Source organism: Aythya ferina (genome assembly GCF_964211825.1).
Source record: "Aythya ferina genome assembly, contig: HAP1_SCAFFOLD_29, whole genome shotgun sequence".
NCBI lineage: Eukaryota > Metazoa > Chordata > Aves > Anseriformes > Anatidae > Aythya > Aythya ferina.
In genome coordinates, this window is record NW_028181463.1 from 3764791 (window position 1) to 3788982 (window position 24192).

The window sequence follows — 24192 nt, forward strand, 5'->3', positions numbered from 1 at the left end:
CTGTCCCTCCCTGGCCTTGCCTCCCCTGGCAGCAGCACGCTGGCATTCCTCCTGGCTTCTCCAGCTGGCCATGCTGCTGCTGGTCTTGTTTGCAGGCTGGCTGGGGATGGGGGTTTCACATGCCCATGGCATGAGTCCTCGGTGTGCCTGGGGGAAAGGGAGTAGGGGGCCAGGGTGAGGGGTGTGGAGATGGGCACTTTGAGCCTGGATTCCTCTGCTCTCAGCAGTGTCCAGGTTCTTCTCAGGAGAACCTCCTTAGTGCAATTACCCTGCAGCTCAAGGACACACCAGCAGAGAACAACTGAAACCAATGAAGGAAAAGGAACTGCCAATTGTCTAAGTGCAGTTCGTCAAATGCTTTGAGAGGTTTAACTGAAAAATGGAAATGTTTTTTCTCAGATAATCCTGATATATTATCACTCTATTTCTGTTCCTTTAGCAGGACAACATATACAAAACAAACAAATGCCCAACATCAGCTCTGTGAGTGAGTTCCTCCTACTGGCATTCGCAGACACACGCGAGCTGCAGCTCCTGCACTTCGCGCTCTTCCTGGGCATCTACCTGGCTGCCCTCCTGGGCAACGGCCTCATCCTCAGTGCCATAGCCTGCGACCACCGCCTCCACACCCCCATGTACTTCTTCCTCCTCAACCTTGCCCTCCTCGACTTGGGCTGCATCTCCACCACTCTGCCCAAAGCCATGGCCAATGCCCTCTGGGACACCAGGGCCATCTCCTATCAAGGATGTGCTGCACAGGTCTTTTTCATTCTGTTCTTTATATCAGCAGAATATTTTCTTCTCACTGCCATGGCCTACGACCGCTACGTTGCCATCTGCAAGCCCCTGCACTATGGGAGCCTCGTGGGCAGCAGAGCTTGTGCCCAGATGGCAGCAGCTGCCTGGGGCAGTGGCTTTCTGTATAGTATCCTGCACACGGCCACTACATTTTCCCTGCCCCTCTGCCATGGCAATGCTGTGGACCAGTTCTTCTGTGAAGTTCCCCAGATCCTCAAGCTCTCCTGCTCAGATGCCTACCTCAGGGAAGTTGGGCCACTTGTGTTTAGTATTTCTTTAGTATTTGTTTGTTTTGTTTTCATTGTTTTCTCCTATGTGCAGATCTTCAGGGCAGTGCTGAGGATGCCCTCTGAGCAGGGCAGGCACAAAGCCTTTTCCACGTGCCTCCCTCACCTTGCCGTGGTCTCCCTGTTTGTCAGCACTGGCATATTTGCCTACTTGAAGCCCCCCTCAATCTCTTCCCCATCCCTGGACCTGGTGATGGCTGTTCTATACTCACTGTTGCCTCCAGCAGTGAATCCCCTCATTTACAGCATGAGGAACCAGGAGCTCAAACATGCAGTGAGGAAACTATTTTATACCTCTTCCTTCAGTATTAATAATGTGCATAAAATACTAATAGGATTTCTGCAAACAAACACTCTTAGTGCAAATTCTTGAAAGTAATTTTCTTTATTATTATTTCCTATAATTGGTTGCTTTGATTTAATGTTATTCTAAGCCTCCTAATTATTATTTTATTATTATTATTATGAAGTCAATAATTTCAAATACCTTTACAGTCAGTATTCTTGTTTACATAAAACAAAAATGAAACTGGGACAATTTCATTAGTCTCTACTGCAGTCTGTTCCCATCGCCAGTGCCTCCAGCAGTGAACCCACTCATCTAAAACGTGAGGAACCTGGAACTAACGGTTGCAGTGAGGACACTGATTGAATACATATTCTTCAGCTTCTTTGACTATAACAATAAGCTTATAACCAGAAACACCTATTTTTTAAAAACTTTAAGATACATTTTTTTTTTCTTTTTATTTGTCTATGTTGTTATTTTCATTAGCTATTGTTTCAGATATAAATAATATTAATCTTAACCTCCTACTTCTTAAAGATTTACCTATAGAACCAGGCTTCCTGTGTAGATAAACACAATAAGGAATCCAGAAGAAATTCATTGGTCTGAGCTGCCATCTCTTCCTATCCCCTCAGGAGCTGGGGGAGCACTTGTTGGGGCACTTGTGTTTTAGTATTTCTTTAGCCTTTAGTTGTTTTGTTTTCATTGTGCTGTCCTATGTGCAAATCTTCAGGGCAGTGCTGAGGATGCCCTCTGAACAGGGCTGGCACAAAGCCTTTTCCACGTGCCTCCCTCACCTGGCCATGGCCTTCCTCTTTCTCAGCACTTCCGTGTTTGCCTACCTGAAGCCCCCTTCCATCTCTTCCCCATCTCTGGACTTGGTGGTGTCACTTTTGTACTCAGTGGCACCTCCAGCAGTGAACCCCCTCATCTACAGCATGAGGAACCAGGAGCTCAAGGTTGCAGTGAGGAAACTGTTTCTATATGTGCTTCTTAAGCATCAGTGCTGTTAACATTATTGTTATTTGTATCATATCATTTTTTGTACTTAGTATTATTATCATATTGTAATAACAATAATAATCCTTTAAATGCTACCATTCTATTTTAAGTAACTGACGAGAGATTTTCATTTCATTTTTCATTTTGATTATTTTCATAACTTTTGACATTGTTTTAATTTATTAAGTAATTTATTTACTTTGACTATGTCTTCTAATCAATCATATTGAACTAGGCTTCCTCTGTAAGTATAGACAATAAAGAAGACAGCATAAATTCATTGGACTCAGTATCCCTCTCTTCCCATCTCCTCTGATTCTGGGGGAGCAGCCCCAGCATGCAGGAGGGGCTCAGGGCCAAGAGGCTCACCACCCGCTGGGCTCTGCCTCTCTGCTGCCTTCGGGTTGGGGCTGCTGCTTCCCTGGAGCCATGGCCATGGCCAGCAGCAGGACGTGGTCTTGTCACTGCTACTCCCTTTGGCTTCCTCATTGTTCTCTTGTGCTTTCACATTCAACTAAGTCTTCAGATCTCATGTATCTTGCTGTCTGTACAGTGGCATCTCTTTCATTGCACAGCTCTTCCAAAGCTGGTGGAAGGAATATACCCAAGGAACTGCTGCATGAACGGACCTCTTGCTTTTCTGGCCTTCACTGTGAATCAGAATTTCAGAGTGTTCAGTGTAGTGCTGGACTGGGAGTTCCCTTCTTGGCTGGCCATGGCTCAGCAAACAATAACTGGCCTTGACTGGCCTGGAACTGTCCCGGTTGTGCTTAGTCTGATGGCAAATAACATGCTGGAGAGGAATGTGGAGCTGCTCTGTGGCTGGGCCAGGCCTCTTGTGCTGGCCTGGGAAGCGGGGCTGGCCCTGCGGGGCACAGGCACTGTGTGCTGGGGATCTGCCAGGCAAGAGAGCAGGGCTCCTGCAGCTTCACAGACCTCCATCTCTTGAGCCGGGTCTGGCCCCAGCGTGGGGACTGCTGGGGAGGCCCAGAGCTGCCTTTGAGGCAGCAGCTGCGGTGCCTTGCAAGGGGCTGGGGCTGTGGTGGCCGTGCCTAGAGCCCTGCAGCAGCCTGTGGTGGGCACTGCCCTGGGGACAGCACAGTCTGGGCTGCTGGGCTTGGCTGGGGAGAGGGCAGGGAGGTGGGGAGAGGTGGGCAGGGGCTGGGCTGGGCTGGGCAGTGCCCGGCAGAGGGCAACAGCAGCGTCAGGGAGAGGTGGCAGCATGCAGGGGAGGGCTCCCAGCAGGGCTTGGTGCTGCAGAGCCAGGGCTGCGCCAAGGGAGCCCAGAGCTGCAGGGGCAGGGGAGAGGAGGCCGAGGGCCAGGGCAGCTGCTGCAGGGGCAGGGAGCTCAGCATGGCCCTTGCAGCCCCCTGCCCTGGGCCTGCCTCTGCCCTTGGCCTCGGCCTCGGCCCCGGCCTTGTCTCTGCTGGCAGGAGCGCTCTTGCCATGCACTTCCTGGCCTCCCCTCGCCTGCGCACAGCTGCTGCCCACTCAGGCTGCTGCCACAAACGTGTCCTCACAAGCAGCACCACCCCTTGGGCTGCTTCTGCTGGCCTCTCCAACCCCACTGCCTTGACTCCTTGTCTCTACTGGGCCCCACCCCACCTTCCCCACCCAAATGTGTCTCTTGACTGTTGGCTCCATTCCCCTGCCCCATGGAATTACTGTGCTATGGCAGAACGTGTCTCCATTGGGCCGTCTACCAGACACATTAATGAATACTATGAGCAGGACTAGAGGGGTCCTGCTTCAAGCCAGGGGGAGGCAGGGAGGAAAGGGAGAATCGGGTTTACTGGACTGGGTATATTTAATGGCCTGGCACATCAGATCCACAAATGTATCAGGCACTACTGCACAACGGTGCCCAGAGTACCCTAATGCCATCAAGCTAGAAAGAGGTAGAACCCACCTGTATTTCTGGAGTGACAGGGGCAGCCCATTAACTGTACTGGAGGCTGAAGTGAGTCTAACTGGGAAGGAATGGCAAAAGCACCCCACTGGGACTGGCCCGGAGGCTATGTGCATCCTTGGCATAGACTGCTTCAGGAGAGGGAATTTTGAGTTTCAAGAGGGCACCACCAGTGGGGCTTTGGCAGAGCTGCCTTGGAGACAAAGGACATGAAACTGTTGTCTACCTTGCTTGGCCTTCCACAGAATCCTTCTGTTGGGGGTTTGCTGAGGGTTGAAGAACAGCAGGTGCCAATGGCTACCATGGTGGCACACCTGAGGCAGCGTCGCGCTAACCGAGACTCCCTGATTGCCATCAATGAGCTGGGTCATCGACTGGAGAACCAAGTGTAGATGTAGAGCTTGGGAGCGTGCTTTAGTGATGGACTTGTCAGCACTAAGGCAAAGTTGCCTGACCTGGGTTACACGTCCCAGAGTAGTGTCAGGCACAATGCAATTCTTTTTGCCTTCTGCATCTATAGCACAGGAAGTAGGACTTTGCCCTACTCTATTGACTGGGCAGCTCTTTTCACTTTACTCAATTTAAGTTTCCATGTCTGGAAGGGGCAATTTCCCAAAAGCGGCCAAGCTCATGGGTACAGCTACAGCCAATGAACATATATTTCCTTTATTTTCTTCCTGAGTATTCCATGGAAGACCCAATAGAGACTATGGATGTCCAGTTGTCTACTAAGATTCATTTACAATTTATCAGATCCCAACGGTCATTTCAAATATTATTTATTTTATTTTATTTTATTTTATTTTATTTTATTTTATTTTATTTTATTTTATTTTATTTTATTTTATTTTATTTTATTTTATTTATTACTTTAATTGTTTCCCAAGGAACCCCTGACTTGTCTTAGAAAGGTTTTCATGTGCTGGGCTGGGCTGCACTTACAGGGACAAAGACCACTGCTGGCAGTGGAGGTGTCAGACCAGGAGGCTCTGCTTTTCCTCCCGATGGAGTCCTCCAAAGAAATCACCCTGGATGAATAGCAATAGGAGAATGATGCTCAAAACTGAAATGCAACAAAATTCAGCCTTTGAAATAAGAAAATATTTTTGTTATGTGCTTTGTGAAATCTTTTCCCTTAACAACGCCATAAAAGCTCTGCAATTAGCTGCACAAGGCATGAAGGCTTGAAGAATACTATCGAAGAGATGTTAGGAGTTTCTGCATTTTAATGTGTTCCATGGTGTATTTTGGTGCTCGGTCGATGAAGTTCAGGTACTGAGAGGAGAATGATGCAACTGCTAGAGAAAGTAAAGTCAGAAGGAAAAGTTGAAGTGACTTGGAGTATTAATGGGCCCCACTGAGGGCTGTTACTATCAAAGCCTCCCTAGGAACATGTTAGGGCATATAACTGCAGGCCATGACAGCAGACAGGAAAAGGCACTGTGTTGAGAAAAGTCTTTGTTTGTTTTGGTGATACAGAAGAGCCAAGGTCTGGCCCCAGCCTCTGGAACAGGAGATCCTGCACCACCACGTCTGGCTCAAGGCTTTTCCTGGGGTCTGTTGGATATGGTGGGCAGGGTGATGCCATGAGAAGAACAGTGGTATGACACCTCTGAGCTGCTGCTGTTGCATCCCAACCCAGCAGGCTCCTTGGGGCCTCTCAGCCAACCAGACACAAGTCACCTCAGCAGCAGCTTCCAAGCCAGGGGCCTGCTGCTGGCCTTGCAGCTTCTTGTGGAGACACAGCCAAGCCTTGTGCCTGCTGCTGTGCAGTCATAGACTCAAGCAGAAGGGACAGGACAACCCATCTTGGGGCCTTCTTTCTGTCTGGGTCTTCCTGAGTCTCTAGGCAGAGAGGATCCCCCAGTCAGCATGCCAAGCAGGTGCCTTGACTTCTCAAAAGTCAACGGTGACCTTCGACCTTCTTCAGGCAGAAGTGACCTCCCAGTCCCTTTCTGTGACACGTTCCTGCTGCTGCCCTATCAAGTGCAGAGACAGAAGTGACCTCACAGTCACTGCCACAGTCACATTGTTCCTTCTGGGGCAGGAGATCCTGAGGCAGAGCTGAGCCCATCAGAGCATTCCCACCCATCTCCTCCTTGTGGTCCACAAGCTGCTCAGCTCCATGGCCCGTCACATCCATCTTTGCATGCCATGTGACTGCATTGCACCCTCACAGTTCTTGGCCTGCACTAAGGGCCAGACCCAGTATGGTACCTAAAGGTAAGGGTTAGGAAAGGGGCTGAAGATGAGGAAGTTAATGCACAGGAACAAGGGAATCAGCTGTTAGGTTCACGCATGGGATCAGGGACTAGGGCTCACCTTTCTGGGTTTGAGTTTAAAGAAAGATTTATTGGGATTATTTGGTGTTCTGCTTTGCGTATCAGGTCTGTGGTTAAAGTATGGAAAAGCTTCATGATTTAGGGTTTGTTTAGTTTTTCCAATAATTGTAGGCTTAAATTGAGCATTTAAATCTAGCGTTAAGGACAGGGATCAATGTAAGCAAGAGAGTAAGTGTAAGGGAAAGAGGCTATGTGCTGAGTTTTGGCTTCAATGCATACTTTGAGATCAGGCGTAGGAGTAGTCAATTCCTGTCTGGGTGTGGAGTGGCATTTAAATTTAGGAATTAAGTTTACTTTTTGAAGCTGGGGAATAGCCTCATATAACTGTTTTATGACACAGTTACAGCAGCTTCCACATAGCATGAACCCTCTTACCTTTTACAAAATACTTAATTTCTACTGGATAATCCCCTATTTCCTCCTCCAAAACTCAAATTTCTCCTGACCAGGGCTTCTCCTGACCTCCCTATATCAGTTATATTCTTAGAGGCATCTTTCTGGTGGCTTTCATGATCTCAGAGTATCCATCACACCTCTGTTGGCTACTCTATTCCTGAAAAAAGTGGCATTTAATACACAATGGAAAAGGACACAAAAGTCCATCAGAGCACCCTGAACATGTGCCCAGCAGCTCGGCACCATCACAAAAGTGCGGTTCCTCCCTACAAGTTTTCTTTCCAGAATGGCTCCTACGGCTCCAGAGTAAATTTACCCAGGAACTCAGTTCCCCAGTCCACACCACTCTTGCCTGCAGGTCCCATGTGTCTCTCCAACCCTCCCTTCTTCCCCTGCAGTAGTGGCACCTCACTGCAGCAGGTTGGTGCATCTCCAGGCTCAGGGATGTTTCCTGAGGGCCTGCCCCGTGTGGGGAGGAAGAGAGCAAGGTCATCTCCTGGGGCATGGCTGAGCACAGCCCAGCCATCCTGCACCGCGGGCAGGCCCCTGCTCCCAGGCTGAGGCACACATGCAATGTGCACACTTCTCCATCCACCCAGCTTCACGCAGGGACCTTCAGCCCTTTCCCAGTCACAATATTTGGCTACTTCTCCACCCACAGACATAGATTGCTTTCCATTTGGGGACTCAGGCAGGACTTTAAGGATCTGCTAAAGCCCTGGGTGTCCTTGTTTCTCACAGTTCTTTCTCCTGGCCCTCCCCACTGCACAGCAGTGCCTCTCAGGTGGCTCTCAGTGACACTTCAGAAGGGCTTTTGGGCTTCCTCAATTGTCCTGGTGCTTATTACCATCTTCCTGGCTCCTTACAGAGCTTAGAGGGAGTCTTCTTGTCCATCAGGGGCCCTGTACTGGCTCTGGCTGGGATGGAGTTAGTCTCTGCAGAGCAGCCCCTGAGGTGCTGTATTTTGGATATGTGACCAGAGCAGTGCTGGTAACCCACAGCTCTGGTCGCTGTTTTTGAGCAGTGTTTGCAGAGGATCAGGGCATTCTGTGGCTCACAATTTGTGAGTTTTACTTATTTTTGCAATTCTGCCTCCAATTCATCATGAAGAAGAGAAAGCAGCTGGCCAATAGGTGTTTATCTTCTGGATGTGTTGATCAAGGAGGTGTCCGTGGTGCCAGGAGATGGAGGACCGTGAAGCTGCAGGAGCCCTGCTCTCTTGCCTGGCAGATCCCCAGCACACAGTGCCTGTGCCCCGCAGGGCCAGCCCCGCTCCCCAGGCCAGCACAAGAGGCCTGGCCCAGCCACAGAGCAGCCTGACCTGAGTTCTTTTCCATTCTCAGGAGCCTGATTTTCACACCCACTGTTTTCTCCTGCATGTAGAGGCAAGAGATCCTGGCAAAGGTTGGTGCTCTGGCCTAGCAAGAGCAGACCTGGGGGGGGTCTGGTCTAGGCCCCAGACTAGACCTGGAGCCCGTCATAGGTGCTGGAGTGGCGGCAGGACATGTCAGAGGTGTTGTAGTGGCTTCAGGGCCTGTCACTGGGCTTGGAGTGGCACTGACTGAGGCTCCCTTTGGAATTCCCTTTGGAATTGCCAAGGTGATAACCCCTCATTTTCAGCACTTCTGCAGTTTTTAAGGATTCTGCACGTGCTCAGGGGGGAAGTTCCAAAGCACTGGAGGTGCCCACTGCTCTAGGTGCCTGCCCAGATCCTCCCATGCTCCCTACCACTCCTAACTCTCCTGCCTTGGGGCAGGACTCTGAAGGGCATTCTTAACGAGATGTTTATCCTTAACCAAAAATTGAAACACATTCAGGAGACATCACAGTAGGACCATCCCATGGGTATCCAAAGCTTTGTAGAGCTAGTGTAATTAGCCTGGAGGAGAAGGGGGAGGTGAAGGAGAAAGAGAGAGTGCATAAGTGGAGAAGTGTCTCTTCCGTTTCTCCTCATGGATTGGCTCCCTAAAGCAAAAAGGGGAAGGGTGTAGTTCTTAAGAGTTTCTGAGTGATGGTTCCTGAGGTATGGAGGTGATGGCAATGCTCAGTACAAAGAACAGATTTGTCACATGACCAGTAATTTTCCTGACTCATAAGCCAGTGCTACACAACATAGCAAAATAACTTTATACCAGACCCAGAAATGATAAAGAGCACAATGGGAACACATGCAGCAAGTAATGTGCTATACAACACATTTCTGAAAACAAGCCCAACAGACCTGAGATCCAAAATGTCGACCTTGTGATCAGCAACTATTAAACTGGTCTAATGCTTATAACAATTTAACTTTAGCACTCTGTGGTAAGATCTGTCCTTATCTCAACCCTTCGTGCCCCACACTGGGTGCCAAAAAGACTGCTGTGGTTTAACGCGGCAGTTCGAGTACATGGAATTATTAGAACAAGTCTAGATCAAGGGGCTGGAGCACGTCTGCTATGAAGGCATTCTGGACAAGCTGGTACTGTTCAACCTGGAGAAGACAAGGCACGGGAGAGACCTTAGGGCAACCTTTCAGTACTTAGAGAGGACCTACAGGAAAGCTGGGGAGACAGTCTTTGGGGGTGTAGTGATGGGACAAGGAGAAATGATGTTAAACTAAAAGAGGGTAGGTTTAAATTAGATATATGGAAGAAATTCTTTCCTCTGAAGATAATGAGGCACTGGAATAGGTTGCCTGGAAAACCTGCGAATGTCCCATAACTGGAAGTGTTCAAGGACAAGCTGGAATGAACCCAACCTGTGATAAATTAGTGGGGGGTTTGTTCATTGTCTTTGAGGAATTTGGAGAAACTGCTGAAGAGATAAGGTTGTACAAATTAACGGCCTTGGTAAAGGGGAGGATTAAAGCAAGCAGATAACAGGAGGGAGTATTGGATACACATCCTTGAGTGAAACCAGACATCCTGTCTGCCGCTTCATTACCCCCACCTGAATACGAGCACAACGTGTGAACACCAGCAGAGGAACAACGACCCCCCCTCTCAACAATAAACTGCGCAGCCTCAGCCAGTTCAATAGGTCTCGATAAGCCGGAACTTCAATGCTATAAAACAGCGACACTGGAAAGGGGAAGTTGCGTGCTGTTGCGGAGCGGAGACTCCCCAGCCGCCCAGCGCTGTTTTGCTTGTGTCTGCTTACTTGATTAATAAAATAATTACAATAGACCTGTAAATTGTGTGGTCTAATTTATAACAATTTGGTGCCGTGACTCGGATGAAGGCAATCTGATTGAAAGACCTTCGGAGGGGGCGCCCCGCTGATTTCAGCGGCCTTCGCTAGGACTACTTTCAATCAAACCCTTCACCGACGAACCCAAAATTAGACACAAGCAAATAAAACCGGTAAACCCCAGGCAACCTTTGTGCACGAAGCCCGAACGAAGACCCACGGGGTGGGTAAGTATAGGCCGGTGTTCCGTTCGGTTGGGGTTGGGTATCCCGGAGCACGACATTTGAGACGTCCAAGTGCGGACGAAGCGAGTGCGGACCCCTTGGTAGTGCGGTTCCCACCTCCCGCGAGGGACTGGGCCACGAAAAGGGGGAAGCGTTGTGTGTGTGTGTGTGAAGGTGCTCCGGAAGATGGGACAGAAGAAAAGTAAGCCTTCTGGCCCCATGAGGGAGGGATCCAATGCTGTAGGGATACCCTCTGTTCCTTCTGATAGTCCGTTAGGACAAATGATTAAGAATTGGGATGATTCCCCTTCTAGGCGGGGAAAGAGTAAAGTTAAAATGATTTATTATTGTATAGAAGTGTGGGGCAACAAGCCCATCAAAGGGGACAGCGTTTTCTGGCCCCCGTTCGGCTCCTTTGAGGATTGGGTATGCCAAGCCCTCAATATTTATGTTAACTCTAAGGAGCCCTTTAGTTTGGAAGAAAGTGAATATGCGCACCTCTGGATAAATTCAGATACGAGGACGCATCTATATCCTCTAAAAGAAAAAGGAGGGCGGGATAAAAAGAGAAAGGACTTAGAAGTCCCAACACCGCCCCCGCCCTATATTCCACTGCCCGCACCAACGGCTCCCGTCCTTAATGGACTCCCCGAATTAGCTAATCCAGGAGAATCGGAATCGGATCATGAAACACAGGGGCCGGTAACCAGAAGCAGGGCAAGAAATCAGAAATCTGCTTTAAGGGAGGGATTATATCCTCTACGAGAAATAGCGATGGGGGGACCCCAGCCAGGAATGGAATATGTGGCCATCCCCATTAACTCCGGGGATGTCCGAGATTTTAAGAAAAGGACAGGAGGACGGTAAGCAAGCTTTAATGGCAACTGGCATAGTGTTTGCAGCTGCTGAGGAATAATTCTAACTGGAATAATAACTGTACATTGTATATTGTATATATAAAAGCCCGGGCATTTTTGTTAAAGTATTCTTTTATTCATATGTTAATATGTAAATATGTAAATATAAGAACTGCCATTGAGGTGTATGTCTAAGGGAACAAAATTTGCCCAGGCATATTATCGGCTCATCAGGTTTAAATGTCCTCAGTGTAATTGTCAACAGGCAGTTAATTTACAGTGGTTTGATTTTATTTGTGTATCTATATATTGTGGATTTTGGAGGGATTGGGATTGACTAGTAAAGAGCTTCTAGGAAAACAGTGGAATATTAACCACTGTAGATTACAATAGGAAATGTTCAAAGCAAAGAAACCTCGAGGAAAAGCCCCCTAGGGTGTATACTAACACATTGGAGGGATATAGTGGGGTGAGAGTGTACAGAAAGTAAAAGAACTCTTATCAAATATTGTAATCAATGGTGGCCACTTTATAAACTAGAGGATGGAGCGGAGTGGCCCCTAAATGGAACTATTAATTATAACACCATATTACAGTTAATGTTGTTTTTTGTGGAAAGAAGGAAAATGGGATGAAATATGGTATATTGATTGATATGTTGTTTCAGTATCTTGGAGGGAAAAGGTATGGAATTAAGTTGGACTCTGACTGAGCCTTTGGTGTTGGTATTAGAAAAGTACGGGCTTGAGAAAGATAAAGGAAGTGTTAAAAGGGTTGCTGAAGGTGTTAAAGGTGTGGCATGTAGTATTTAACAGAGCTGTTTGAAATTGAATGAGCAGGGAAAGGTGATGTAGGCATTATCTAAGTAACAGTCTAGAAGTTTTGGTATATTTGCATATTTGTTGTGGTGTTTGTTCAGTTTCCCAAGCATCGGGGAGGGGGGACAGCCTGCTCCACCAGGGGCCTCTCCAGCAGCCGCAGGGGGGCTTCAGCTCCAGCGCCTGGAGCGCCTCCTCCCCCTCCTTCTGCACTGACTTTGGTGTCTGCGGGGGGGTTTCTCGCTCTCCCAACTGCTGTTGAGCAGCAGGGTTTTGTTCGTTTGTTTGTCTGTTTGTTTTCGTGGATGTGCTCTCACAGAGGCACGGACTGTGTTGCTCATGGCTTGGCTCTGGGCAGCAGTGGGCCCCTTTGGGGCCAGATGAAATTGTCCCTTACCTACCATGGGGAGGTTTCTGGGTTTTTCTCACGGGGGCTGCCACTGCAGTTTCCCCCCCCACCCCCCCCCCCGAACCTTGCCAGCAAACCCAATACACTGGGGCAGCTAAGTCATTACTGACTTGTAAAGCTTCAGGGATTAAATTAACTAATGAAACCCTAAATGTGATGGGGGTAGAAGGGACTGGGATAACAGTGCCACTTTTGGGGGGTACCAAGCTGAGACCAGGGGATAAAATGATCACTGGGCAATTATTGTATGTATCCAAGGCGGAAACTAACTTGTTGGGAAGGGATTTGATGATTAAATTGGGCATTCAACTAGTAAATTGTTAGACTGGAATAACAGTGTTATTAATGGAGTGCTCTCAGGCCCTGAGAGCAAACGTATATTCACCTCTGACTGGAAAGACTCTGAAATGGGGGTGGAAGCAACAATATAGGTGGACAATTTTACCTCAGGGGTTTACAGGGCCACCTATCTATTTGGGTAAATTCTAAAAAAGGTTTTGGAGCAATTACAACCTCCCAAGGAGGTATTAATGTTACAAATATGTGGATCATTTTAAGGAAAATCGATACTCCCCAATGGGAGAGAAATGCTGAATAAAGTGATAATGAGGCAAATATTAACTGTTTTACATCAGAAGAGTCATTGGGAGGTGCAAGCAATGTGTGATGTTGTTCTAAGAAAGCAAGTCTGTGTAGAAATATATACTTTAGGGAAGCACACATGCAGAGGATGTACTATATGTCAAAAGGTAAATAAAAAAGGTCTTCTGTAACCTATCTAGAGGGGGACAGGAGCCAGGGCTTTGACCTTTCCAAAGTATACAGGTAGACTTTACTGAGTTACTTGTTTGTCCTAATTGACCATGTGACTGAATGAGTGTAAAGTTTTACTGCAAGGATTAAAGCAGGCCTTAGAGATTGAGTGGGATTTTCACAGCCCCTGGCACCCCTCCTCTTCTGGAAAGGTAGAGCGAATGAATGGTGAAATTAAGAAACAACTAACAAAACTTATGCTGGAAATTAAGGCTTCTTGGGTAAAATGCTTACCCCTTGCACTGTTAAACATATGGATGCAGCCCAGAACTGATGTAGGAATTTCTCCTTTTGAAATGCTATATGGTATGCCCTATGACTTGGAATTGCCACTTGATCACCCTCAATTCTAATGAAGACTTTGAAAGAGACTCTTTTTAACACCACGATGGGGAAGGCCCCTATGTTGTTTTGCTTACTACAGAAACAGCCCTTTGGACTGCGGAGAAAGGATGGACACATGCCAGCCGTGTTAAAGGACCCATCTGTGACGAGAAGTGGGAGATCGCTCCAGGAAACAAAGACCTGGAGCTCACATTGCGACAAACTCGATAGGTACCGTGGGTTAAGGTAGAGGCTCTCCCCTGAAGAACACTACTGCTGCCGAGAAGAACTAAAACCTCGTAGTTGGCTGCAACCCAACTGACGAGTGAGGCAGAGGAGTGAATAAGTGGGGAAAGAAATGGGCCTCAGCCATTCCTATCGGTATTTGGGGGTTCTCGCACTGATTTCATCCTGCATAGCGACTCAACACCACTCCCACCAACCTTTTAAATGGACTTTAAGTTGATTCGAAGATCAACAGGTTATTGCAACCCAGATAACATCGGGGGGGGGCCAAGCTTTACTTCTACACTATGTCAGCTGATCTCGAGGCCCCGATGCTGGGAATATATGGGATTTTATTTCTGCCCAAGTTCTAACCCGGGAAAGGGGTACTGTAAATGCCTGAACGTGTATTACTGTGCATACCAGGGGTGTGAAACCATTGCTACAGACTGGACACTTGGGGCTGGTCGGGATAAATTCTTACAAGTGGGATATGGGCTGCAAAGTTGTAACCAACAATTGGATCCCCGTTACAGGTGGTGAGGGCATGGTATAGGGTATACAGGAACCTTCCACGGAAATAAAGAAATTTGCAAGGTTCTATATATAAATATAACAAACTCGGACGATACTAGCTGGATACTAGGAAAAATGTCAGATTTTACGAACACGGAACAGATAGGGGAGGACTCATCCTAATAAAGAAGGGAAAACCCGAGACTTCCAAGGTAGTCGGGCCTAATAAAGAGTTACTAGGGGAAGGTTTGGTTGTCCAGACTGTAAATATACCTGGGACTGCCCAACCTACTACAGTGTTTTCTAATAAGTTGACAGAGTTATCCTTTCCCACACTGCTTCCAAGCATTGTGAAAAAAAAAAGAAAGGGGTTGTACCCAAGGAGATAACTGAAGGGTACTGGCTATGTGTAAGTGTTAAGCCCCCATATTCAAATTCTTCCAAGTGCAATTGGAGTCAGGAAATCGGGATAACTTTGACCCAAGTTACGGGAAAAGGTAGATGTATCGGCACAGTTCCAAGAGATAAAAATGATCTGTGCCATGCCACTGAAAATAAATAAATAAATAAATAAAAATAAGAATGGACCAAACACATAAATGGTTAATTCCTGCAAATAACACTAGGTGGGTATGTTCATTGTTGGGAGTCACTCCTTGCCTATCTTTAAAATTGTTTAACACATCTCATGATTTTTGTGTACAGGTGGTCATTATACCAAGGATTCTATACCACACTGAAGAGTATATGTATACCCATCACACAGTGGCTGAATACCATCTGGTAAAGATCATACTGGGGTGGTAAGAGATACAATGACTAAATTGCGGGAAGGATTAGAAAAATGTAAAAGGGAAAATGAGGCTCATCAGAATTGGTATGAATCCTGGTTTAATTACTCACCTTGGCTTACTACCCTGCTATCAACCATAGCAGGGCCCCCTTGTTGTTACTTATATTAACACTGACTTTTGGACCATGTATATTCAATCAAGTAATCGCAATTGTGAAAAGTCGATTAGAAGCTGCTCATCTTATGCTTGTGCGTGCTAAGTATGAATCTCTTGAGCAGGAGAAGGAAGACACAGAAACTTTAATGCTCAGCAAGCAAATATTGCAAAAATTCAATGAACAAAATATGTTAGAAAAAGAAAAAGGAGGGATTGTGATAAATTAGTGGGGGGTTTGTTCATTGTCTTTGAGGAATTTGGAGAAACTGCTGAAGAGATAAGGTTGTACAAATTAACGGCCTTGGTAAAGGGGAGGATTAAAGCAAGCAGATAACAGGAGGGAGTATTGGATACACATCCTTGAGTGAAACCAGACATCCTGTCTGCCGCTTCATTACCCCCACCTGAATACGAGCACAACGTGTGAACACCAGCAGAGGAACAACGACCCCCCCTCTCAACAATAAACTGCGCAGCCTCAGCCAGTTCAATAGGTCTCGATAAGCCGGAACTTCAATGCTATAAAACAGCGACACTGGAAAGGGGAAGTTGCGTGCTGTTGCGGAGCGGAGACTCCCCAGCCGCCCAGCGCTGTTTTGCTTGTGTCTGCTTACTTGATTAATAAAATAATTACAATAGACCTGTAAATTGTGTGGTCTAATTTATAACACAACCCAAACCATTCTATGATTCTATGATCCCATGTTTCTATGATTATCTATGACACTGCTACCATTGACCGTGTTAAGCCCATGAAGACATAAAACCTTCAGAATTCTCCTGGTCAGTCCTCAGGTTTCTTAGAGGTAGTGTGAGAAGGGTTAGAGAGGTGCTGGTGGAGCTGCTGACATTGTCATAAGACCTATCTCAAAGACCTTGGAAAGGGCAGGTTGATCAAAGACGTTCCTCTGTACTTTGAAAATGCAGATGTCAAATTCATCTTCTACTAGAAGAGCAAGCAGAAGGATGATTAAGCCTAACCAAGGAGTAAAACACCAGCCTTAAGCCTAGCCCTCCACCAAGAACTGAACTCTAACCCACAAAGCTTGCTCTTCCCCTACCCCTTGAGCAGGCATCTTGAGCAGAACACTGATCCCTCCCTTAAAGGCCTACCATTCCCTTAACCCTAGAAGGTGACCTCTAATGCCTAAATGTTAATCTGAACACATAACTCCCAAAGCCCTCCACCATGCACACAACACATCTCAGCTTCAACCCCACTTCTACACCTAACTTCAGCTGCTTGTCCCCTTGGGGTAGAGCAGGAACTGTGAAGTCCTGCAGCAGTCACTCAGCATTGGAAGAGGCATGTGAAGTGATAGGTATCTGATCAGATCAGAGGCCACAAGGAGGAGCTGGCTGGGAATGCTGGGATGAGGTCAGGTGTGCCTCAGGATGTACTGGGCCTGCAGGAGGCACATGGTTGTGAGGCTGGGAGGTCACTTCTGTCTCTGGCTCTGATGGACCTGCATGAGGAATGTGGCACAGTTAGGGACTGTAAAGGCCAGAAGCATGCACATGGCATTGAAGATGATGGTGAGGCATCTTCTGTTCTGGTCAGGTGATAGACCACAGGAAGGCTGATGGGATGGGAGTCATGCTTGAGGTATAGTTTGTGAGAGCATAGATTCAGAGAATGGCTCCTGTTGGAAGGGACTTTAAAGATCACCTATTGCTAACCCCCTGGCCATAAACAGGGATGCCCCCCATGAGATCAGGTTGCTCAGGGCCCTTTGCACAGGAATCCCTTCCTCTGTTGCACCAACTACATCTCTCAGCTTGGTGTCATCTGCACACTTGCTGAGGGTGCACTCGACCCCACTGTCTATGTCACTAATAAACATATTAAACCATACGGGTCCGAGGATAGATCCCTGAGGTACAAGACTCATCACCAGCCTCCACTTGGACATAGAGCCATTGAGCACCACTCTCTGGGTGTGACCTTCAGGCCAACTCCTTACCCACTGAATGGTTCACCTTTCAAATGCATATCTCTCTGATTTGGAGATCAGGATGTCATGTGGGACCATGGCAATGGTCTTACAGAAGTCCAAGTAGATGACATTGGTCGGTCTTCCCTTGTTGTCTGATGTGGTCACTCCATTGTAGAAAGCCACCAGATTGGTCAGGCAAGATTTGTCCTTTGGTGAAGCCATGCTGGCTGCCTGAGATCACCTCTTTGTGCCTTGACATCATCTCTTTGTGCCTTGAGGCTCACCATTCAGTAGTTCCCTGGGTTATCCTTTCTACCCTTTTTAAAAATGGGAGTGATATTTCCCTTTTTCAAGCCACCAGGGACTTCACACAACTGACAGGACTCTTCCAATATGATGGAGAGAGGCTTGCCAACTGCATCAGCCAGTTCTCTCATGACGACGGGATGCAAGTCATCAGGTGCCATAGACTTGTGCTTGTTGAGTTCCATCAGGTGGTCTCAAACCTGCTCTTCACTTAGAGTGGGTGGGAATTTGCACCTCCAGCCTCCATCCATGGGTTCAGGGAAATGAAAGACTTGGGAAGCCTGACTGGCAGGGAAGACTGAGGCAAAGATGTTGTTGAGTCCCTCAGCCTTCTCCATGTCTGTCATTACCAGTCCACCCTTCTCATTCATTGCAGGGGGTACACTCTCCTTGGCCTTTATTTACCGAGTGATGTATCTCTAGAATGTCTTCTTATTATTCCTTGCATCCCTTACCAAGATGAGGCTTACTCACCCAAATGCCTTCCGTGGACACTAGTATTAAAATGCTCTATTTATCCCTCGATTTTTTGGCAGACCTAAATAAAATGCTAAACTACAGAGCTTGCCTATACCCTAACCACAGAAGAACACCAAACGTTCCCAAAAAACCTCTGTTTACTCTCTAACCCAGAAAAGTGAGTCCTAGTCCCTAAGGGACTAGGGAGATACGAGCTCGGCTTCAGGATCTCCTGCCCCAACAGGAGCAATGTGACTGTGGCAAGGACTGTGAGGTCACTTCTGTCTCTGCACTTGATAGGGCAGCAGCAGAAACGTGTCACGCAAAGGGACTGTGAGGTCACTTGTGTCTGGTGGTGGCAGATCACGCTTGGCTTCTCCCTGGGAGCTGCACTTTTGGGCTGACATCTGGCAGTGGCCCTGCTAGGCCAGCACAAGGCACCTGCCTGGCATGCTGACTGTGGGATCCCCTCTGCCTCCAGAGCCAGGAGGACCCAGACAGAAAGAAGGCCCCCAGATGGGTTGTCCTATCCCTTCTGCTTGAGTCCATGAGTGGGCAGCAGCAGGCACAAGGCTTGGCTGTGTCTCCACAAGAAGCTGCAAGGCCAGCAGCAGGCCCCTGGCTTGGAAGCTGCTGCTGAGGTGACTTGTGTCCGGTTTGTGACTTGTGTCTTGGCTTGGACTGGCGCACGCTTCGTTGGGTTAGAAACTGGCTGGATAGCCGGGCCCAAAGAGTTGTGGTGAATGGAGCCAAGTCCAGTTGGAGGCCAGTCACTAGTAGCATCCCCCAGGGCTCGGTGCTGGGGCCAGTCCTCTTTAATATCTTCATCGATGATCTGGACGAGGGCATCGAGTGCACCCTCAGTAAGTTTGCAGATGACACCAAGTTAGGTGCGTGTGTCGATCTGCTTGAGGGAAGGAAAGCTCTGCAGGAGGATCTGGATAGGCTGGACCGATGGGCTGAGGTCAACTGCATGAAGTTCAACAAGGCCAAGTGCCGGGTCCTGCACCTGGGGTGCAATAACCCCAAGCAGAGCTACAGTCTGGGAGATGAGTGGTTGGAGAGCTTCCAGGCAGAGAAGGACCTGGGAGTGATGGTGGATAGTCGGCTGAATATGAGCCAGCAGTGTGCTCAGGTGGCCAAGAAGGCCAATGGCATCCTGGTTTGCATAAGAAACAGTGTGACCAGCAGGGCTAGGGAAGTGATCGTCCCCCTGTACTCGGCTCTGGTGAGGTCGCACCTCGAGTACTGTGTTCAGTTTTGGGCCCCTCGCTACAAGAAGGACATTGAGGTGCTTGAGCAGGTGCAGAGAAGGGCGACGAAGCTGGTGAGGGGCCTGGAGAACAAGTCCTACGAGGAGCGGCTGAGGGAGCTGGGCTTGTTCAGCCTGGAGAAGAGGAGGCTCAGGGGCGACCTTATCGCTCTCTATGGGTACCTCAAGGGAGGCTGTAGCGAGGTGGGGGTTGGCCTGTTCTCCCACGTGCCTGGTGACAGGACGAGGGGGAATGGTCTAAAGATGCACCAGGGGAGTTTTAGGTTGGATGTTAGGAAGAACTTCTGTACTGAAAGGGTTGTGAGGCATTGGAACAGGCTGCCCAGGGAAGTGGTGGAGTCACCATCCCTGGAAGTCTTCAAAAGACGTTTAGATGTAGAGCTTAGTGATATGGTTTAGTGGGGACTGCTAGCGTTAGGTCAGAGGTTGGACTCGATGATCTTGAGGTCTCTTCCAACCTAGAAATTCTGTGATTAGGAAAGGCTGCTGTGGAAAGGATTAAGGGCTGTGACTAGACTGAGAGTCCCAGCAGAACCCAGATCTTTGTGCCCATGGCTATGGCTGTTGTCTCTGCCACTGAGGCCTTTGAGGAGACAGTTGATCTTTAAAGCACCAGGGCCTCATTACCTCCTCGCCCCCACCCATGAAGCAGGCAGGAGTCATACCATTCTCCTGCACTTGGCCATGCACATCCCCATCTGCTACTGCCCCACAAAGAGCCCTGAGCAACCTGTAAAGGAAAGGATCTCCCTTCCGAAGCACTTGGAGTCGAGGCCTGGCCCTTGTGCTTGGTGACACACATACAGTTTTTCTACACATCAATGTCATCTTCACATTGCCTTTGTCTCCTTGTCCTCACTGCCTCCAGGGTTCTGCTCTAATGAGATCTGTGTGAGTGCTGGCCCTCAGGGGGACACTGCAGGAAACTTGCCTCTGACTTGGACTTCAGCAGAGATGTCTTCAATTGTCTGTGAGTGCCTGAGGTTCGTGGGCTCATCAGCAAAGCCCCCAGAGGGGTGATTGCAGTGCCTTGGGCTGGTGCTGTGCTGCTGAGCTGGGCCAGGCTCGTGGGACAGAGAGAGCTCGTGGCAAGAGGGCCGTGGTGCAGAGAGACAGCTGTGGCCAGGAGCAGCTCCTCTGCACAGCACAGCAGGGCTGGAGGCTTTGACCACAGGTGAGAGGAGAGAATGAGAGAGGGCTTGGAGGCACTGAGGAGTGCAACAACAGAGGACAGCGTGTGGCAGGACACATTTGCAGGCTCTTGACACCATGAGGCTCTGGCAGCAGGGCCATGCAGGTGGGGTTGCCAGAGGGGTCATCTACAGCTAGCACATCTGATGCCTGATAGCATCTGTGAGGATGGGTCTTATTCTACCTGTAATGTGGCATAGAAGATGTTTTAGAGAATGTTATTTTTGAGGGGTCATTTTAGCAGGAAGACCGAGGCTTGGTTTATCTGAAATGGAATACTTGCTTCAAGTGAAGGTTTGAGGTTAAGCAGGAGTAGTGGATTACAGTCAAGGTGAGGAGTAGCAGTTAGGGGTTAGAAACAAAGTAAGAGTCTGAAGGGAGTATTCTCAGAGTCAGTGTTGCAGCAGCATCAATATTACCTGAACCCCCTTACCTTTTCACAATTGTTACTTTATGATGGCCAAGCCATCCAATGGATCCAGGGTAACTTTTAATCCAGGGTAACATTTCCCAGGTCCTCATGCATGCTTCAGTTTCCCACAGGCATCTTGGAAGCAGTGACCACATCTGTGTAGAAAACTTAAAGCAGCCCTGAAGGATAACGTCAGACAAAAGCTGACACCTCTGACATGACAACTCCTATCCAAGACCTCTTCCTCTTTGGGGCCTACCAGGTACTTTGGAAGAGTGGATCTCACAGCCTACAGTGCAAAGCACGTGTCTTCTGCTGGCCTGTCACAGGCACTGGCAAATGTGAGCCTAATGGCAGAGATCTCAGCCAGGACTCAAGGGATGACCTGTCGGCTACTTCAGAAAGAGCTCAACTCACAATCCTCTTTATGGACATTCACTTAGGACTGGATTAGGAATTTCTGAAGCACGACTGACCTCATAACAACAGACCTACAAAACACCCCCTTTTTGGGCCAGGACCTGCCCATCTAGAAGTAATCTGGCTGTGATTCTTGCAGCACTGCTGCTGGGCTCCCAGCCTCTCTGATGCACAGGAGCCATTTCTGTGCCAGTCCTGTAAGGTGTTAGGGCAGGAGAGTCCTTGCAGGCAATGCTCCAGCCCCGTGCCTGTTGGTGGTCTCTGAGCTCCTTGCTCAGAGCACAGATCACACTCACATCCAGAAGCCCTGTGCCTGAAGCTGGCCTAGAAGACACTCAGGGAAGCGCCCTCCCAGCCCAGCCCCAGCCCCAGCCCCAGCCCCAGCTGGCAGTGCTGCTCTGCAGAGAAAGGGGGTTGTGGTGCCCGGGGCACGGGGGCACTTTGCAGGGCCGTGCTGGGCAGGCTGGGAGGCAGACCCAGCTCATGGGGTCACTGCCATTGCCCCAGGGCTGCAAGGAATCCCTCACCAGGCTTCTTTGGTGGGGCTTTTGCGTGCCCTGGGTCTGCAGAGCTCTCCTCTGCCTGCTCCCAGCAGATTGAGCACTTGAGCTCTGCTCAGTCCATCTTGTACTGACCAGAGTCCTGCTGGGTTGCCCTGCGAGGTGAGGAAGTCTGGCAGAAGCCCCTTGGAGTGTCATAACCTAGCTACCCCTGGTCAGATAAGAGAGGAGTGACAAAGCCTCCTCCAGACCCTGCAGGGGGTGTAGCTGGGATATGGGACACTCCAGCTTTCAGATACCCAGCTCTGTCCGTGGCATCCTTTTGGGCTGCAGGCTGCTCTCCCGCAGGATGCAGCTCTCTCATGGCATCCTTGTGTTATCCAGCTGCCCAAGGAAAATACATCTCCATACTAACATCATGTCCATGGTGCTGGATGGCTGTCTGTGTGCAGCAGGAATGAGGCCTCTGCAGCCCTGTCTAGGAGGGAAGAGCTGAGATCCTGATCAGTCCCCTGGAGAAAAGGTGAAGATTCTGTTCAGCTGCACTTGGAGTGGGGCTTCTCTGCTCTCAGCTGTCTCCTGTTTCTTCTCAGGGCAGCACCTGAGAGGGATGGTCCTGTAGCTCATAGAGGGGTAGCCCAGGGCAACAGAGAGCAGGACTGATGGGCAGAGCTGCTCTGCTCAGTCTTCCCCAGTGGACAAGTCCTTTGCCTCTTGGCACCCACAGGATATCACTTGGAGTATGGAAGTAATATCAGGGAGTTCCACCATTCAATACCTCTCCTATGTGTTATACGGGCAACTAGGATAAAATAAAGTGAGGAAAATAGTTGCAATTTTGCTCCTCAATCAGCTCAGTTGTTTGCAACAATACTGCAAAGCTCATTGGTCTGACATTTTTCTGACTTTGAGTTATCCACCCTTCTGTTTTATTTCCTATTTTCCTCAGAGACATCTGTTCTAATATTGCTCTGTCTTCTCCTCTTCAACAGACAAGCAAGTACAAAGTCAGAGAATGCCCAACATCAGCTCTGTGAGCAAGTTCCTCCTGCTGGCAGTCGCAGACACGCGCGAGCTGCAGCTCCTGCACTTCGCGCTCTTCCTGGGCATCTACCTGGCTGCCCTTCTGGGCAACGGCCTCATCCTCAGTGCCGTAGCCTGCCACCACCGCCTCCACACCCCCATGTACTTCTTCCTCCTCAACCTCGCCCTCCTCGATGTGGGATCCATCTCCACCACTCTAATCAAAGCCATGGCCAATTCTCTCTGGGACACCAGGGCCATTTCCTATCACGGGTGTGCTGCCCAAGTACTTTTTTAATCTTTTTTTTTTTTGATGCAGAGTTTTCCCTTCTCACCGTCATGGCCTATGACCGCTACGTTGCCGTCTGCAAGCCCCTGCACTACGGGAGCCTCGTGGGCAGCGGAGCTTGTGCCCAGATGGCAGGAGCTGCCTGGGGCAGTGGCTTTCTCAATGCTGCCCTGCACACGGCCACTACATTTTCCCTGCCCCTCTGCCAAGGCAATGCTGTGGACCAGTTCTTCTGTGAAATCCCCCACATCCTCAAGCTCTCCTGCTCAGATTCCTATTTCAGAGAAGTTTGGGCAATTCTGTTTAGCATTTTGTTAGCATTTGGTTGTTTTATTTAGAGGGTCATTACTGTGAAAGTCTCCCAATGGAATTACTAGAGAAGTTAATTTGAGGCCACGGTTATAGATTGGTTAAGAGTACTAAGATTTCATCTGAGTGACCTCTGACCCCTTTGAGGGATATTTCTTCCTTCTCTAACCCAGAGTCCACTTTCCAAGTTGTACTTTGTGACAGTTGATTTTTCTCCTGCTGTTTCATACTAATGACCAAAGCTCAGCCATCTCAGAAACCACACCTCAAACAGGACTTCCAACCCAGCATCCTTCCTGTGGTTTATCAGCTGACCAGACACAGTTGCCTCACCATCATCGCTCAAGCCATGGGCTTACCGCTGGCTTCAAACTCCTCGGATAGACATGACCAAGTTGTGTGCCTCCTACTTTCCGTTCCCATTGCAGTAGGGACAGAGAAATACATGTCCAGGCCTTCTTCCTGGATAGGGGTTAGAAGTAGGGTTTGGTGATCTGCTTATGGTGTCAGGTCAGAATTTAGCATATGGTCAAGCTCTGTGGGATAGGGTTATTTTTAGGGCTGGCCTGCGGGCAAGGTTTAATTAAAGCACTTTTAGCTAAGTGATAAAGACAGGGATTAGGGTGAGCAAGAAGTTAATGGTAAAGGCTTATGGGTTTGATCTTTGGCTTCAAGGGAAGTTCTGAGTTTAAAAGTAGTATATTACAGTTATGGTGAGGAGTAAGAGGGGTTAGAAACAAGGT

At 48.6% G+C, this 24192-nt stretch overlaps 2 protein-coding genes across 2 annotated transcripts in view; one reads left to right on the forward strand and one right to left on the reverse strand.

Annotated features, from left to right (window-relative positions):
• Window positions 1-24192, reverse strand: part of LOC311427925 (olfactory receptor 14C36-like) — a gene marked incomplete at both ends in the record, with an annotated part of 221329 nt that overhangs the window by 29890 nt on the left and 167247 nt on the right. The gene's annotated exons all lie outside the window — the stretch shown is intronic.
• On the forward strand, window positions 466-22433 carry LOC311427991 (olfactory receptor 14C36-like; the record flags this gene model as incomplete). The annotated part of the gene is made up of 3 exons (XM_084539562.1): window positions 466-1217; window positions 2198-2339; window positions 22422-22433. 3 exons carry the CDS (start codon window positions 466-468, stop codon window positions 22431-22433), a joined length of 906 nt encoding a protein of 301 aa, XP_084395688.1.